At 45.3% G+C, this 17,802-nt stretch overlaps 1 protein-coding gene across 2 annotated transcripts in view; it reads left to right on the forward strand.

Annotated features, from left to right (window-relative positions):
• Positions 1-17,802, forward strand: part of ank2 (ankyrin 2) — a 182,276-nt gene that overhangs the window by 21,800 nt on the left and 142,674 nt on the right. The window contains exon 1 of one of the 2 annotated variants that reach the window (XM_023949054.1): positions 9,794-9,990. The exons of the other annotated variant lie outside the window; for it this stretch is intronic. Coding sequence (XP_023804822.1) covers positions 9,904-9,990 — 87 coding nt within the window. The 5' untranslated portion in view covers positions 9,794-9,903. Of the gene's footprint in view, positions 1-9,793; positions 9,991-17,802 lie in introns of those variants that run through there. 2 annotated transcript variants of the gene reach the window in all.

Genomic DNA, 17,802 nt, shown 5'->3' on the forward strand with positions numbered 1-17,802 from the left:
ACAGAATTATGACGTTTGTAACGTATCGATGACGTACGGGTCAGATACGTATCGGATTCAGGACCACATACCCAAGTGGCCTGGGTCGCATTTGAAAGATCGGATCTGTGTCGTTCAGACAGTCATGAAAAGATCAGTTACAGGTCGCATAGGGGCAAAAAATGGGAATTGGGTCTTTTCAGCCTGCAGTGTGAACGTAGCCTAACGCGCTGTTAAAAACGTGAAGGGAGGGGCCTGAAGCTGAGCAGCAACCATCGAAAGGGGACCTCTACGCTCACGTAGCACCACCCCCAAGGTGCACACAGTTCGACCCTCTCCCCCAACACTTGAATGAGTTGAGGCCAGATGGCAGTTCGTGGACAGCTTCTTGACTGACTCTCGAGGTTAAAACAAGCGTCCTCCGATTTGTTGTTTTACCTCTTAAGACCTGATCCAATAGTTGAGCTAACCCTCTACACATGTAGGCACAGGACCCAGTTGAGTAGAATGACCTACCGTGGTAATAGAACCCATAAAGTGATGTGGTCGCCAGGTCTGAAGAGGCTAAAGGGGAATGGCTGTTGCACAGGGTAATCGGACTCTCTTGGCAGAAGAGATCTATTGGCATGAGAAAACATTAAATCTAGGGACCTGACCTGGTCCAGCTGATGACCTCAAAGTCTTTGTGTCTTGTTGCCCCTTAAGCTCTCTACACCACCTGCTAAAACCGCCTTAGTGGGTGTTGGGCCTTGATGATTGTCTTCACCTCATTCACCCATTCTGCCAGAACCAGGCTTCTCATGCAGAGCATGGACAAAGTCCAAGCTCACTGGAGGTTTTACACCTGGTTTACTTGGCCTCACAGCCTTGAGGTGTTCCCATGACCAACATCTTAGTTCATCCTGATGTTCTGGCACCAATTCTGACAGACTGAGGTCTATTTGTAAGGAAGTCCTGGACCCAATGGTCCCATCAGTAAGTCCAAGGGTGAAAAGCTTTTCAGCCAGTTTGTCTGGGATAACAGTTACAGTGTTGTTAATTGTCCAGATGTGTGGATGGCAGCATAAACAGCATCATCAGTAGAACAGTCTGATCATATGAAAAATGCAGCAGGTCAAGATTGTCTGGGATAGTTCTGTCTATGTGTAGCCTGTCTAGCCTGTCAGAAGCCATTGGCCGTGCTGCATGCAGACAGGTGGTGGGGGCCACAGGTGAGAACTGAGTGAATGGTGACGACCATTGTGACCAAACCTAGCCTGAGACACTCCATAGGTGTCTTTTCCACCTGTCCTTGATCCAAAACAGTGATCCTTTATAGGAATGTATCCCATGTTCCCACCATCTGATCAGTGTGAGCTGACAGTAAATGTGTTGGCAGTACTGTAATAAAAGAGTGGATTATGAGACTTGACTGCTTTTAGGTCTTGAAGCGTGTGCGCCATCCGGCCTTAAAGGTAATCCTCTCTTGTGCATAATCATCGTCTTTCCTTAGAGATAATCCCCCCCTTCATGAGGAAAACTCCAAGCAGCTGACACCAGGCTTTCAGGCAGAAAAGAAACTTGGAAACACAAAACACTGGAATAAGAAGATCCTTAAAACGAGATGAAAAACAAACTAAAATGCATGATTCCGTGTCATTTTCCATCATGTTTTCTCGTGAAAAAAGGAGAAAATACAGAAGCTACTTGTGTAAAAGGTCAATCCAGCCTCATTGATCTGAGAGGATCAGTAACAGGGAAGATGCTGATCACCTGATGTTCTCGATGAACTGATGATCAGCTGGTTTCAGCGGCTCTGCTTCAAGCAGCGGTTTGTCAGATGATGTTTGTTAGTAGAAGGAAGAAGACGTCAGCAAAGACTCTCTGTCGCTTTCTCTGTGCAGCTGGTGGAAGCTTGAATGACAGAAATAGAGACTGGACATCAGGGAAAATACCACTAGAGTCACACCTTAGTCACATTTCACAGATTTAAAACGATGATCAAACTCATGATGTCATGAGCAGAAGCATAAGTTAGTCCTTCCTCAGGTTTGCTGTTGGTTCCTCCACATTTTAAAGTTTAACTGGCATGAATCTGTATTTGTAAAAGTGTTTCAGAATTTCAGTGTCTTTCTCCCCAAATCAGTTTGTTCCCGGCTCCAAGAGGGCAGCAGACATGTTGGCAGCAGTCGTGTCTTCAGTGTGTGTCTGCTAAATCACTGGAAAGCCTTTCCTCTCAGCTCCGCCTGTCATTGTAGGAGTGAGCAGTGGAGTGGAAGATAAAGCCTCCTTTTGTCGCCTTTCCACTGAGATTCCTCATGGAGGCGCTTTCAGGCCAGAACCATGTCACCAAAAACTGAAACTGCCCAAGTTTCTTTGGGGAAGGGTTTCTTCTGCAGGTCAAAAGGTCGTGTTTTCCGGAGCCTGGTTTAACGTTGTCAGCACACAGACATGCAGCATTCTTGGATCGACATCTACATTTCTCTCAGTGGTTCTCACATTTACACCCTAACAGTGTGATAGAATTCATTTAACATCAAAGTCCCATGAAAATGACTCCACGACTCTCTGGTTTGTGCAAAAGCAAAGAGTACAAACTTTTATTCAAGTTTGTTTTCTAAACTTTTTTCTGTCCAACAAACAATTACCGTCCAACAGACTTTATTTTTAAGGATTCTTTATTAAATCTTTTTTTTTAAATACAGCCACTCTTACATTCATCCAACTGTGGAAAAGGCTCAGAAATGGTAGATTAATCCTCCCTCACTCAGCCTCATCAGTGCATGACTAAATACAGAGCAATATGCTCAGCAGGAAGTGAAAAGCAAACAGAAATGTGTGTTTTTTTTTAGAAATGTTTCATTTGATCCATTGGAAAACAAGTAACAGCAGAAAGAGACACACAAAGATAGAAAGGCTGTGATCAGGAACACACAATTCTATTGTAAATAAATCCCCCTATGGAGTCCAATGAGAGAAGGACTTTCATTCATTTGAAGTGTCAAAGTGCAGCAGATGGCATGGTGCTCTAAGGTGCAGCATCAGCCTATTGGCTGGGTTCATCGTTGCACTTAGTTAGACGCTCATGTGTCCAGCTGTGGAGCCACTTCATTCAGAATCTGCTTCAAACTTTTGGCTCTTTTAATAATGGATTAGATTTATCTGGTCTTTTCCAGACACTCAAAGCGCTTACAGTGTGTCCATCATTCCTTCATTCATACTTGGTGATGGTAGCTACTGATGTGGCCACAGCTCATTTCTGTCTTATCAGTTTGCAGAGTTCTGTACTGGCGGAACACACATGCAGTCGGTACCACTGAAGCCGCTAATGAAAGGTTTGAATACTTAAGTTCAGAACAAAAATGAAAACAGGGTTGAATGGGAATGTGACTAGAAACCTGTTTGGTTTTCCTGTAAACAGGAAGAGGATGAGAAGACGGGTTGATCGGCTGTTGCTGGTTCTGGTGCAGCTTTGCTGCTCTGCATTGCTCATTTTTGCATCATTTGTTGTTGTTGTGTGTCATGAAGCTGATGCCAGGCTTCAGATGTCAGGTTGGACTCAAAGCCCCTCCTTTGCCGCGTTTCACAGTAACAATGTTCCCGCCGCTCCAAAGGCCTTTTGGTGTGTTCCGCTTAAATGTGGGATTCTTTCTCAAGGCTTAATGTTTTCTCCAGACAAAAATGACTTTCAATGAAAGTTTCAGGCTGTGTTCAGACGGGACATATTGGTTCCCTTTAAGTGAACCAGAACAAATGTTCAGTCTGAACACATCCAAGTGGACTCTGGTCCGGGACCAGGAACCGCTCTCTGACCCGTATTTGGAGGTGGTCTCGGTTCGTTTCTAATTGGACTGAGCTTCAGTTCTCTCTCAGTTTCCTCGGTCTGAATAGTCTCTGTGCTCTTAGCCTAACAACTGAACCTAAGCAGCCTCCATAGCCGGGCATTATGGGTCGTAAACAGTGTAGAGGAGCAGCGATGAGCCACAGCTACTCACTGAAATGAACTCAGACTCATATGTGATCCACATCCCTTCTACCTGTTTTCCAACCATCTGTACGTCATAAACATTTATCAGAGCTCCTTCTTAGCCGTCGTCTCCTTGGTAACCGCCCTGCAGCACGACTCCACCAAAGGAGAAAGTGTTCAACCAGACGTTGATGCAGACGTTCAGAATCAGAGAAGAGCAGGACCTCAATGACTTCTACCTCTAGTTGCTTTGCCCCGCCCTCATAATTCCTGGCCAATGACTGAAGAGTTTTTTAGTCACATGGTTTACAAGCTTTGGTTCAAAACAGGAAAGTCTGCTTGACGGCGGTCAGAATACAGACCAAACGCCAGGTTCAGCACTCAATCCGGACCAACAGACTTTTCCAGTCTGGATCCACTCTTAGGTGTTTGGTGTAGTACCATGTTAGAAATGATTTTGGTTGTTTTCACTTGTAAATAATGTCTCCTTATATAGGTCTTTTACAAACTTGATAGTTCTGCCTTTTGCTGCTCTTATCGTTACCGCAGCTACATTTGCATCCTGTGAAGTCACTTCAAGCCACCTCACTCACCTCCACAGCAGCGGCTGACAGGAGGAGGTGGGAATGCGTGTGACGGGCGGAGGGAGACAACGGCAGACAGAAAACATCATGGCCGCCATGCCGGCCCAAAGGAGAAGGGAGAAATCTGGTCCCATGACTGAAACCACCAGTTTGCAGCGTGTGGATATTCGCTTTGTTTCCTCTAACTGCTTCATGAAATCTGGTTTGAAAGAGTCACCTTTCATTGTTAAGGCAAGAAAAAAAAGCAAAGTATTGAAAACACTTGTTTGACATACATGGTGAGGGTTAGGAAAACAAAAATGTTTGAAGCTTGACACCTGTCATTTCTTAAGGTTAGCTATTGAACACCTGGAGTCATCATGGATCCAGGTAAGAACTGGTGTTCCAGGTGGTTCTAGATATCACAGTTTCAGAAAAGCAGCTTTTCACCATCAGAGATGGATGCTGCGTCTCATAGCCAGAAGCCATCATTAAGACCCAGACGGTCTATGCTTTTTAAGGAGCTCATAAAGCTGCGTGCACGTACGTGTGCGGAGGGGGGGTGACAGCGAAGGCTGTGTGGGCACGTGTGGATTTAAAACCCGACTGCCTTCAGACAACAAAGACTCTGACACGGTGGAGTGGATTTGCTGTGAGAGTAATCCTCACAGGCTGGATGATCTTGGGGGGGGGGGGCATGTTGGATATGTTCACCATTGCAGAAATACCTTTAGACCACAGACCTCATCATGTGTTAGAAATTCACCAGGAAGATTTACATGTTCATTGGAAAGATATTTCATAATTTATTCATTAGAAATCTTTACATTTGAAAACTTGCCTCTGTCTTTCCAACCAGGTGAAAGGTTGATCTAGAGAATGGATGGATGAGTTTTAATCCTCAGAGTCCACTAGTGTTTGTTGATTATGTCTTTTGGAAGCCATGAAAGCTTTCAGGAAATAGGAGAAATTCCATGCGCTCAGTGTAACTCGCCACAAAGACACCTGCCACAAAGACCACTCGCCACACGTGGTCTTTGTGGCAGTGGTCTTTGTGTCACGTGGTCTTTGTGGCGAGTGGTCTTTGTGTCACGTGGTCTTTGTGGTGAGTGGTCTTTGTGGATAGTGGTCTTTGTGTCACGTGGTCTTTGTGTCACGTGGTCTTTGTGGATAGTGGTCTTTGTGTCACATGGTCTTTGTGTCACGTGGTCTTTGTGGCACGTGGTCTTTGTGGCAGTGGTCTTTGTGGGAGTGGTCTTTGTGTCACGTGGTCTTTGTGTCACGTGGACTTTGTGTCACGTGGTCTTTGTGGGAGTGGTCTTTGTGTCAGTGGTCTTTGTGTCACATGGTCTTTGTGGATAGTGGTCTTTGTGTCACGTGGTCTTTGTGTCACGTGGTCTTTGTGTCACGTGGTCTTTGTGGCAGTGGTCTTTGTGGGAGTGGTCTTTGTGGCATTGGTCTTTGTGTCACGTGGTCTTTGTGTCACGTGGTCTTTGTGTCACGTGGTCTTTGTGGCAGTGGTCTTTGTGTCACGTGGTCTTTGTGGCGAGTGGTCTTTGTGGTGAGTGGTCTTTGTGGATAGTGGTCTTTGTGTCACGTGGTCTTTGTGGCAGTGTTCTTTGTGTCACGTGGTCTTTGTGGCGAGTGGTCTTTGTGTCACGTGGTCTTTGTGGTGAGTGGTCTTTGTGGATAGTGGTCTTTGTGTCACGTGATCTTTGTGGATAGTGGTCTTTGTGTCACATGGTCTTTGTGTCACGTGGTCTTTATGGCACGTGGTCTTTGTGGCAGTGGTCTTTGTGGGAGTGGTCTTTGTGGCAGTGGTCTTTGTGTCACGTGGTCTTTGTGTCACGTGGTCTTTGTGGGAGTGGTCTTTGTGTCACGTGGTCTTTGTGGCAGTGGTCTTTGTTGGAGTGGTCTTTGTGGCAGTGGTCTTTGTGTCACGTGGTCTTTGTGTCACGTGGTCTTTGTGTCACGTGGTCTTTGTGGCAGGTGTCTTTGTGGCAGTGGTCTTTGTGGCAGTGGTCTTTGTGTCACGTGGTCTTTGTGTCACGTGGCCTTTGTGGCATGTGGTCTTTGTGTCACGTGGTCTTTGTGGATAGTGGTCTTTGTGGATAGTGGCCTTTGTGTCACGTGGTCTTTGTGGATAGTGGTCTTTGTGGATAGTGGTCTTTGTGTCACGTGGTCTTTGTGTCACGTGGTCTTTGTGGCACGTGGTCTTTGTGGCAGTGGTCTTTGTGGGAGTGGTATTTGTGGCAGTGGTCTTTGTGTCACGTGGTCTTTGTGTCACGTGGTCTTTGTGGCAGGTGTCTTTGTGGCAGTGGTCTTTGTGGCAGTGGTCTTTGTGTCACGTGGTCTTTGTAGCGAGTGGTCTTTGTGGCAGGTGTCTTTGTGGCAGTGGTCTTTGTGGCAGGTGTCTTTGTGGCAGTGGTCTTTTTTGGCAGGTGTCTTTGTGGCACGTGGTCTTTGTGTCACGTGGTCTTTGTGTCACGTGGTCTTTGTGTCACGTGGTCTTTGTGTCACGTGGTCTTTGTGGCAGTGGTCTTTGTGGCAGTGGTCTTTGTGGCAGTGGTCTTTGTGTCACGTGGTCTTTGTTTCACATGGTCTTTGTAGCGAGTGGTCTTTGTGGCAGGTGTCTTTGTGTCACGTGGTCTTTGTGTCAGTGGTCTTTGTGTCACGTGGTCTTTGTGTCACGTGGTCTTTGTGGCAGGTGTCTTTGTGGCAGTGGTCTTTGTGGCAGTGGTCTTTGTGTCACGTGGTCTTTGTAGCGAGTGGTCTTTGTGGCAGGTGTCTTTGTGGCAGTGGTCTTTGTGGCAGGTGTCTTTGTGGCAGTGGTCTTTTTTGGCAGGTGTCTTTGTGGCACGTGGTCTTTGTGTCACGTGGTCTTTGTGTCACGTGGTCTTTGTGGCAGTGGTCTTTGTGGCAGTGGTCTTTGTGTCACGTGGCCTTTGTTTCACATGGTCTTTGTAGCGAGTGGTCTTTGTGGCAGGTGTCTTTGTGGCAGTGGTCTTTTTTGGCAGGTGTCTTTGTGGCACGTGGTCTTTGTGTCACGTGGTCTTTGTGTCACGTGGTCTTTGTGTCACGTGGTCTGTGTGGCAGTGGTCTTTGTGGCAGTGGTCTTTGTGTCACGTGGTCTTTGTTTCACATGGTCTTTGTAGCGAGTGGTCTTTTTTGGCAGGTGTCTTTGTGGCACGTGGTCTTTGTGTCACGTGGTCTTTGTGGCAGTGGTCTTTGTGGCAGTGGTCTTTGTGGCAGTGGTCTTTGTGTCACGTGGTCTTTGTTTCACATGGTCTTTGTAGCGAGTGGTCTTTGTGGCAGATGTCTTTGTGGCCAGTGGTCTTTGTGGCCAGTGGTCTTTGTGTCACGTGGTCTTTGTGTCACGTGGTCTTTTTTGGCAGGTGTCTTTGTGGCAGTGGTCTTTGTGGCAGTGGTCTTTGTGTCACGTGGTCTTTGTGTCACGTGGTCTTTGTGGCATGTGGTCTTTGTGTCACGTGGTCTTTGTAGCGAGTGGTCTTTGTGGCAGGTGTTTTTGTGTCACGTGGTCTTTTTTGGCAGGTGTCTTTGTGGGAGTGGTCTTTGTGTCACGTGGTCTTTGTGTCACGTGGACTTTGTGTCACGTGGTCTTTGTGGGAGTGGTCTTTGTGGCAGTGGTCTTTGTGTCACATGGTCTTTGTGGCAGTGGTCTTTGTGTCACGTGGTCTTTGTAGCGAGTGGTCTTTGTGGCAGGTGTTTTTGTGTCACGTGGTCTTTTTTGGCAGGTGTCTTTGTGGCAGTGGTCTTTGTGGCAGTGGTCTTTGTGTCACGTGGTCTTTGTGTCACGTGGTCTTTGTGGCATGTGGTCTTTGTGTCACGTGGTCTTTGTAGCGAGTGGTCTTTGTGGCAGGTGTCTTTGTGTCACGTGGTCTTTGTGGCAGGTTTCTTTGTGGCAGTGGTCTTTGTGGCGAGTGGTCTTTGTGTCACGTGGTCTTTATGTCACGTGGTCTTTGTGTCACGTGGTCTTTGTGGCAGTGGTCTTGTGTCACGTGGTCTTTGTGGCAGTGGTCTTTGTGTCACGTGGTCTTTGTGGCAGGTGTCTTTGTGGCCAGTGGTCTGTGTGTCACGTGGTCTTTGTGTCACGTGGTCTTTGTGGCATGTGGTCTTGGTTTCATATGGTCTTTGTAGCGAGTGGTCTTTGTGGCAGGTGTCTTTGTGGCAGTGGTCTTTGTGGCAGTGGTCTTAGTGTCACGTGGTCTTTGTGTCACGTGGTCTTTGTGGCATGTGGTCTTTGTGTCACATGGTGTTTGTAGCGAGTGGTCTTTGTGGCAGGTGTCTTTGTGTCACGTGGTCTTTGTGGCATGTGGTCTTTGTGTCACATGGTCTTTGTAGCGAGTGGTCTTTGTGGCAGGTGTCTTTGTGTCACGTGGTCTTTGTGGCATGTGGTCTCAGCGTACACAGTTCTGAAACTGAACCTGTGAGTCTGTTGAAGGGACTGTTCTGATGTTAGTACAACTTTCTTTGGCTGATAAATGCATTTTTGTGTCAACATTTCCACACTTAGCTCTACTTCATTCACTATTATGATGTCTGAGTTTTTGGTCATTTATAATATTTAGAGGCAAATTACCCAGACCTCCGTTTAAATTATTTAAATAAAATAAAAAATCAAATTGTTTGTAGTAGGTTTGTGTGTGTGTGTGTGTGTGTGTGTGTAGTAGGTGTGTGTGTGTGTATTGTGCATGTGTGTGTAGTAGGTGTGCGTGTGTGTATAGGTGTGTGCATTGTGTATGTGTGCGTAGTTGGTGTGTGTGTGCGAGTATTGTGCATGTGTGTGTAGTAAGTGTGTGTGTGTGTGTAGTATGTGTGTGTGTAGTAGGTGTGTGTGTGTGTAGTATGTGTGTGGGTGTGTGTTTAGTAGGTGTGTGTGAGTGTCTGTGTATTATTGTGCATGTGTGTGTAGTGGGTGTGTGTGTGTATAGTGTGTGTAGGTGTGTGCGTGTATTGTGCATGTGTGTGTAGTAGGTGTGTGTGTAGTGCATGTGTGTGTGTGTGTAGTAGGTGTGTGTGTAGTACGTGTGTGTGTGTATGTGTGTGTGGGGGGGTGTGTGTGTGTATGTGTGTGTATCGTGTGTGAGTGTGTGTGTGTGTGTGTGTGTGTGTGTGGGTGTGTGTGTGCACCCAAGTGGCAGCTATTTAGGTTCAGGAACAAGGCTTCCAGATAAACACTGGTGGCAGCTGCTGCCATAGCAACACCATTGTGCTCCTCCCTCCCTCCTCTTTTACCCCCTCCAGACCACTCCTCCCACCCTTCACTCCCCCCTCCATTTCTGGCTGCATCCACATCGCCGTGGAGCGAGGACCAGAGAGGAGAGAGCCGTCTTCTGCTCTGATCCGCTGAAGGGGAGAAGGAGGAGTAACGCTGGTTTTTAGTTCGGGGACGCCATGAGTGAGGAAAACCACTCCCACTACCGGCTGGACCCCAGCGACCGCCTCAACGGGCTGGGACAGAGGAGGAAGAGACCCAAGAAGGTAGATGCATCGTAAAGAGCCACATGGTGTTGAGCGTGAGGGAGGTGGGAGCTGGGGGGGCAGCAGCGTGGATGATCTTTTCTTCTGTCTTTATTGTCACGGCTCCTGTTCCCTGGGAGGAGAGGAGCTGCTCCCTCCATGCTGTTTTTGTTTTTGTGGACTCCTCTGTGTAGTGAGTTGTGGGAGGGGGCTCCTCTGACACGCCGACAGGGTGGGTCCCCGCTCAGCTCGCCTCCCTTTGTGTTTCTCCTCCTGTGAGTTTTACTGCTCGCAGGTGTGGGGGGGTTAACCGTGTCTTTTTCTAAACGAATCACGGTCTGTGGGATCCATGTCTGGAGTCTTTACCTTTGGGGGCAACACCCCCATCAACCTGCAGGCTTCAGGGAGGGCAGAAAGCATTTAAAAGGTCACGAAATTTAAGATATAAATGAATCAATTTAATGAAATCTATATGAGCATATTTGAATGATCAGAAAAGCCTCATATTACTGCAATAAAGCATCATTGTGTAATGAAATGCTGATGGATGTTAAAGAAGTGGGACGTGCCCCTCAGAGTCCTCAACCAGTCCTCCAATCAACCCTCAGCAGCAATAATTAGTCCCTTTGTGGTCATCTGCTACTTCCCTCCGTTTTCTGTTCTCCACATTTAAGTCTGAAAAACATTATTGACAGTCTGAACTGCAAACTTATTGATCATTTTTAAATTCCTGTCGCACCTTAGAGGGGGGCGATGGGGCTGAAAATAAAATCTCTGATTTTTTCATTCCAAATTGGATTTGAATGGATTTTTTCTCCCTGCTTTTACTTTCTTTAACAGAAATACAACTGATGGAATATATTTAACAAAAGTGGTCTCTAAGACAAAGTTCTAGTAAATACAGGCTGTAGAAATGTTTGCAGAACAAAGCAGCAGATGGGAGCATCTCCTACAGAGGAACACTGGAACGCACCATGCAGAGCATTCTGGGAGAAACAGCCTTGGAATGGATTAGGATGCCTTTGGTTTGAGGATCTCAACCAAAAACCAAAATCTCATTTCTGAGAAGTTTACTGGTAGATACAAACATCTACAGACCAGATGATTTTCACACCGTTTATTAAACGTTTGATTTCCAAATGAGTTGTTTGTGTTTTCCCGTTGAAAACCCCCCCATGAGAAGAGGGCTTTCAGTCCGTCACCTGAACCAGCTGGAAAGATTCAAAGCTGCTGAGAAAAAAGGACAGATTTACTGAAGGGGAGCAGACTGAAGGAAAAAGCTCCTTTTTCCTGATTCTGGCTCCATTTGGTTCATTTTGACATGAAATAAGAACAGAAACAGCCTAAAAACAGGATTTTGGATTCTTCTAATTGACAGTAAAGATGTTCCCACGAGGGGGGGGGGGGTTGCTTTTTTCAGCTGAACAGCAGCTCTGTATTGTTACAAAGAGACTACTAATAAAGCTTCATACAAAGTGTCTCTTCTTATATTTATCAAAAACAGGTCTATTACTGTTCCATTAATTCATTTTGTTGCATTTATCCGCCACGTCTTAAAGTCTGCTCCGTGAAAATATAGTCTGACTTTAGTTGCATCTGGCATCATAGCATTTAGCACCATAGCATCTAGCATTTTAGCATCGTAGCATCTGGCATCATAGCATTTAGCACCATAGCATCTAGCATTTTAGCGTTGTAGCACTTAGCATCATAGCATTTAGCACCATAGCATCTAGCATTTTAGTCTTGTAGCACTTGGCATCATAGCATTTAGCACCATAGCATCTAGCATTTTAGCGTTGTAGCACTTAGCATCATAGCATTTAGCACCATAGCATCTAGCATTTTAGCATCGTAGCATCTGGCATCATAGCATTTAGCACCATAGCATCTAGCATTTTAGCATTGTAGCACTTGGCATCATAGCATTTAGCACCATAGCATCTAGCATTTTAGCATCGTAGCATCTGGCATCATAGCATTTAGCACCATAGCATCTAGCATTTTAGCATCGTAGCATCTGGCATCATAGCATTTAGCACCATAGCATCTAGCATTTTAGCATCGTAGCATCTGGCATCATAGCATTTAGCACCATAGCATCTAGCATTTTAGCATCGTAGCATCTGGCATCATAGCATTTAGCACCATAGCATCTAGCATTTTAGCATTGTAGCACTTGGCATCATAGCATTTAGCACCATAGCATCTAGCATTTTAGCATTGTAGCATCTGGCATCATAGCATTTAGTACCATAGCATCTAGCATTTTAGCATTGTAGCACTTAGCATCATAGCATTTAGCACCATAGCATCTAGCATTTTAGCGTTGTAGCACTTAGCATCATAGCATTTAGCACCATAGCATCTAGCATTTTAGCGTTGTAGCACTTAGCATCATAGCATTTAGCACCATAGCATCTAGCATTTTAGCATCGTAGCATCTGGCATCATAGCATTTAGCACCATAGCATCTAGCATTTTAGCATCGTAGCATCTGGCATCATAGCATTTAGCACCATAGCATCTAGCATTTTAGCATCGTAGCATCTGGCATCATAGCATTTAGCACCATAGCATCTAGCATTTTAGCATTGTAGCACTTGGCATCATAGCATTTAGCACCATAGCATCTAGCATTTTAGCATTGTAGCATCTGGCATCATAGCATTTAGTACCATAGCATCTAGCATTTTAGCATTGTAGCACTTAGCATCATAGCATTTAGCACCATAGCATCTAGCATTTTAGCGTTGTAGCACTTAGCATCATAGCATTTAGCACCATAGCATCTAGCATTTTAGCGTTGTAGCACTTAGCATCATAGCATTTAGCACCATAGCATCTAGCATTTTAGCATCGTAGCATCTGGCATCATAGCATTTAGCACCATAGCATCTAGCATTTTAGCATTGTAGCACTTGGCATCATAGCATTTAGCACCATAGCATCTAGCATTTTAGCATCGTAGCATCTGGCATCATAGCATTTAGCACCATAGCATCTAGCATTTTAGCATTGTAGCACTTGGCATCATAGCATTTAGCACCATAGTATCTAGCATTTTAGCGTTGTAGCACTTAGCATCGTAGCATTTGGCATCTAGCATCATAGCATTTAGCATCATTAGTTAGCATCATGCGTTAGTCGTTGGTTAATGTGTGCAGATGTCCGCTGACGGGTCTTTACGTGAATTCAGTCTTGAGCTGTTCAGAATTTTTGGTTGATTGAGAAATTTTCAGCTTCTCTCTGAATGTGATTACAATAATGATGTCACAGATAATTCGATTGCTTGAATCTGGTTGGAGCACTGATGAGTGTATTAGAGAACTGGACTGAGTGCCCCCTGGCGTCCCAAACAGGAAGTGGTTTACAGAGAAACAACCAGCTGTTCCTCAGTCCTTCTGTTGGTCAGAAGAACCGTTCTGGAACATCTTCTTGATGATCCTCATTTTTATCATTGGCTCTTCAAGTTATAAACTGACCAATCAGATGCCTCATTAAAAGCAGGAGGTGCCCACTGGCCCCCACCTCAAATGTTTGATTGACAGATTCTCCCAGGCCCCTTTTAGTGGAAGGCGTGTGAAGAAGCTCAGTCCTGTAGTTGACAGTAGTTGCCATAAAAGCGTTGACTCAGACCGACTTGGACCAATCCCTGCTTACTACGGTCCTCTGGCTCCAACATGGCCGTGCCGTGGTTTGGTTTCATTCCTCTGGAGCTGCAGGTTTTCTATGTCGGCCGCTCAGTCCAGTTCTCTGATACAGTCAATGGGTTGGAGGCGTTCTCTGAATGAACCGGACTCTGGCTGATGCTTCCACAGTCAACAGGAGAACAGACGGCTGTGTTGTTAGTTTGTTCCTCCACACAGCGATGCTGGAACACCAACTGTCTGACACTGATGCTGGTCTGCAGCGCTGCAGCTTTTACTCACAGAGCCCCATCTTTGAGGGGAATCAATGGATGAATTATTGATATGCTCCCTCCCCCATGCTGAAAAGAGCTCACACACAGCAGTGTGCTGACCTACGGGAGCTGAACTTTGCTTTTCCAGGACACGGATGTGCAGCCAGCTCTTCCGTTTGCAGTTTGGGGGGGTTCATATGTGAACACTGGCCTGCATGTCGTCCTCTTCTCCTTGAAAGGACTAAGCGCTTAAACCTCCTGCTGCCCCTCCCTGGGATCCCAGCTGGGCTTGGACCACAGCTCTGTGGGAACCGGGCCACAAACTGGGGGGGTTTTGCACTGGGAGCAGGGCATCAGAGTGGGCTGATGAGTGCAGGGAGGTTTCAGGGGCAAAGTTTAGAGGATTTTTAGCCACTCTGGGTTTTGCTGCTCATTTGATTAAAACGTCAGAGATGATCCAGGATTCTGCTGGTTAAGACGGTCATTGGTGGTTTCAGAGGCGGAGCCAGAACATTTAAAACTGGGGGGCAGGAGGGGGGCAGAAGACTTTGGAATGATGGCAAAGTGGAAGGCCTTTTCTAATGAAAGTATCAAATCAATAAATGTGTTACAAACACGTTTCTTATTGTTCTTGATAGAAAAACAGCAGTTCTTTGGAATGAGGTGCTTTTCCATGCTAAGAAAGAAACTGGTACATTTCATCAATGGTGACAATAATAGATATTGACTCAAAAATGGGTTGAGGAGGTGGGGGCAGAGCCTTCTCCTTGGGGGCGGGGGCCCCCCTAGCTCCGCCCCCGAGTGGATGCTGGACAAAAACTAGCAGGAAGAGGTGAACTTTCTCTCTGAACTGATGCTTTCTTTAATGCATTGTGACCATCAACATGTACTGTATACTGCTGTCCTTTGCCACCAGGGCCGTCTCAGTCGTTACCATGACAACACACATGTAACGATCCCATGTATCCGATAGTCCGCTTTTTATAAAAAAGCAATTTAAACCAAAACAATAACAAGAATTAAGTAGTGAAAAGGGATTGAACACTTTTGGAAGTGGCTTATTTGGTTAAACTGGCATCTACTGTTGTAGCAATGTGCTAACTTTTTGGCTAATTTGGCACCTACAGAGGTTTTATGGGCTAATTTGGGGTAAAGCTGAAGTTTTTGAGTATTATGCAATAGTTTTTCACAATTTCAACAAATTCTTTCAATAATTTCTTAAATAGCAAAAGCATCTTCAGCAACTGCAGTCATCAGAAAGCCTTCACACTAGAACTATCACAGGTAATGCATCGTTTCTAGTCTGGAATTGTCTTTATGCTCACGTAGGGAAAACATTTTCAGCATCAGTTGATAGTTTGAAGACGGGAAAAATTTAGATAAAGCATAGACTAAATTTGTTTGAAGATGACTGTTGATTTGCTGCATTATAACCACAGCAGGTGGATTAAAAAAACCGTGCTGACTCTCATTTTGAAGGAGAAATATACAATAGTTCACTGTATTATTATTATTATTATACAGATAATGGCCTGGCTTGACTCTTTAATAAAACAGAAATGCTTTAATGAAAAGTCCCTGTAACCCAGCTAACCATCAGTTCCTGCAGACAGGATTATGTCTCAGATACATAAATAGTTTTCATGAATCACGGCTGATCAGCCTGTGATTACGTCCCGTTTTACTTCCCGCCTCCATAACCTGCCCTCTCAGTGCAAGACTGCTAATTTTGACTTGAAATTTCTGGCTCTGCTATAATCATTGTTGTTGTTAATTTACCTTTTAAATTGTTGTTCGGGTAATAATGCAGTAAATAAGTGATCATTATTGATAGTTACGTTTTTTTGTTGACGTGTCTGAAGTTGGAAGCAGCTTAATAACTGCAGCTACAATTTAAACATGTTATGCAAAAACTGACTCTCAAAAAAGATGACTTCCAGACGGCAAAGCGTGCATTTGTGGCTGAAGGAAACATTGTTCTGTGTGGCTTTGTCTCATTGGCTGAAGTGTGCAAGGAACGTTCATTACAGCTGCTTTATCCAATCAGCTGCTAGGATTGTGAAGTGACTCCTGGATGGTTCCTGCTACACTTGGAGCAGGATGGAGGGGAGGATGAAATGTCAAACCAATGCATCTGTGTGATAATTATGAATGTCTGAGGGAACATTTGGATTCAAAACAAAAAGGCTGCAGTTTGGGCTCAGAAATGAGAGTGAAAACTCCAGAAAAACGTCATTATCTTATGAATGGGAGCCCACATCTGACTGATTTGAGGAATGTTGTAGAAATGAACATCTCTTGTTTTATTCATAACTTCCATTCACTCTTTGTTCATTGTCCATTCACCACGTCTGACCTTATGAGGGATGCCGAGTACATGAATCACAGAGAAGTATTACATTTGTTTTGCACACTATTTCAAATTTTTTCTTAATTTAAGAAAAAACGTTACTCCTTTTCTAAATCTGTATAAAATAATTCGACTAAAAATAATCAACCAGTGGAATGTGAGCTGCAGGGTTTTTCCTCTGAGTTGACTTGAGTTTGTTACATTTATGTATTTATATTTATTAATAGAGGGGATGAACAGAAAAATGCCCAAAGCTGCAGGGAGCAGTTGCAGCTTCCTGATGAGTTTGTGTTTTCCCTGCTAGCAGCCTGAGTTGTGGACCAAAGGTCAGGCTGACGTCATCCTGTGTTTTCTGGGATTATTGTTTCCTTTAGATGAAGTTCAGATTGAGCGGGTCATCGGATCACAGTCTTCTCTGATCAGAGTTTGCTGAACTCTGCACTGCCTCTCTTTTGGACTGCAAACAACAACACAGATGGCCTGGGAGGATGCCACCCCAAAGTTGCCATGGCGACTGTCTAAACCCTCAGCTGAAAACATCTGAGGCACTATCTGCAGCTCTGGCAGCATATTCTCTGACTCGCAGCTCTGGTTTTTCTGTCCCCAAGGTGACAAAGCCGTTTATTTGACAACAAGCAGGAGTACCACAACTACACACAGTAGATTCTGTTTTAAGGAAAGCCATAATCCAGCCCTCTGCTGCCTCCCCCGGTGGTGTAAAACCTGGGCGGGGCGGGCCCCCCCCCCCTGTGCAGCCATCAGCAGCGATCATCATATCGGAGTAAAGAGCTGAGGAACGTCCACACTCCTGCTGTCACACATTTCTCCCCGTTAACCAAAACTGTGAGTTTGACAGTTGTCAGCCGAGCGCCATGGATGGAGTATTGATTCAAAAAGTCTGTATTAATATTTAAAACCCACATTTGGTGTCTTTTCATGCTTTGCTCTGCAAAGACTTCTCAACAGAAACGAATCAAAAAGAAGGTTTCTCTAAACTGCTGAGAGTTTTGGGTTTTTACTTGAATGTAGGAAATGAAGAAACCTGAAGGATCTGCTTCCCCCATGACATTCCAAGAACGTTGGTTTGTTTGCAGATACTTGATCTTTTTGTTGAGTCAGAGGACTAGCTGTTGTCTTCTGAACATGCAAACACCTACCCTGGAGGAGCATCCATGCGCTGTGCAGCGCTGCCTTTAGGAATCCGTCTATTATTTAGGACGATGTTCATTTGAAGACAGGAGTGCAGCACCGAGCAGACGCCCACAGCGTGAAGTTCTGTCATTGATGATGAGGCATCACAGCTTGGAGATTCCTTCCTGGTTCTGCAGTCGCATGAGGAGCAGCAGCTCCGTTGGTTTGGTTGCTGGCAGACTGCAGAGAGCAGACTCTGATCTTCCAGCTGGGGGGGGCCTAACCAGCCTGTCAAGGAATAAAAATCACAGTTATGGATCTGCCAACCGAGAGCCAGCTTTTGGTTTTTCCTCCATGTCAGATATGATCCATGACGGCTGTAGAACCTGAACCTCTGTACGGCCTCTTCTCTGCTTCTCAGAACTGTGTTTCCTGGTTATTGTAGTCC

This window comes from Oryzias latipes, chromosome 18 (genome assembly GCF_002234675.1).
Source record: "Oryzias latipes chromosome 18, ASM223467v1".
In the NCBI taxonomy this organism is placed as follows: domain Eukaryota; kingdom Metazoa; phylum Chordata; class Actinopteri; order Beloniformes; family Adrianichthyidae; genus Oryzias; species Oryzias latipes.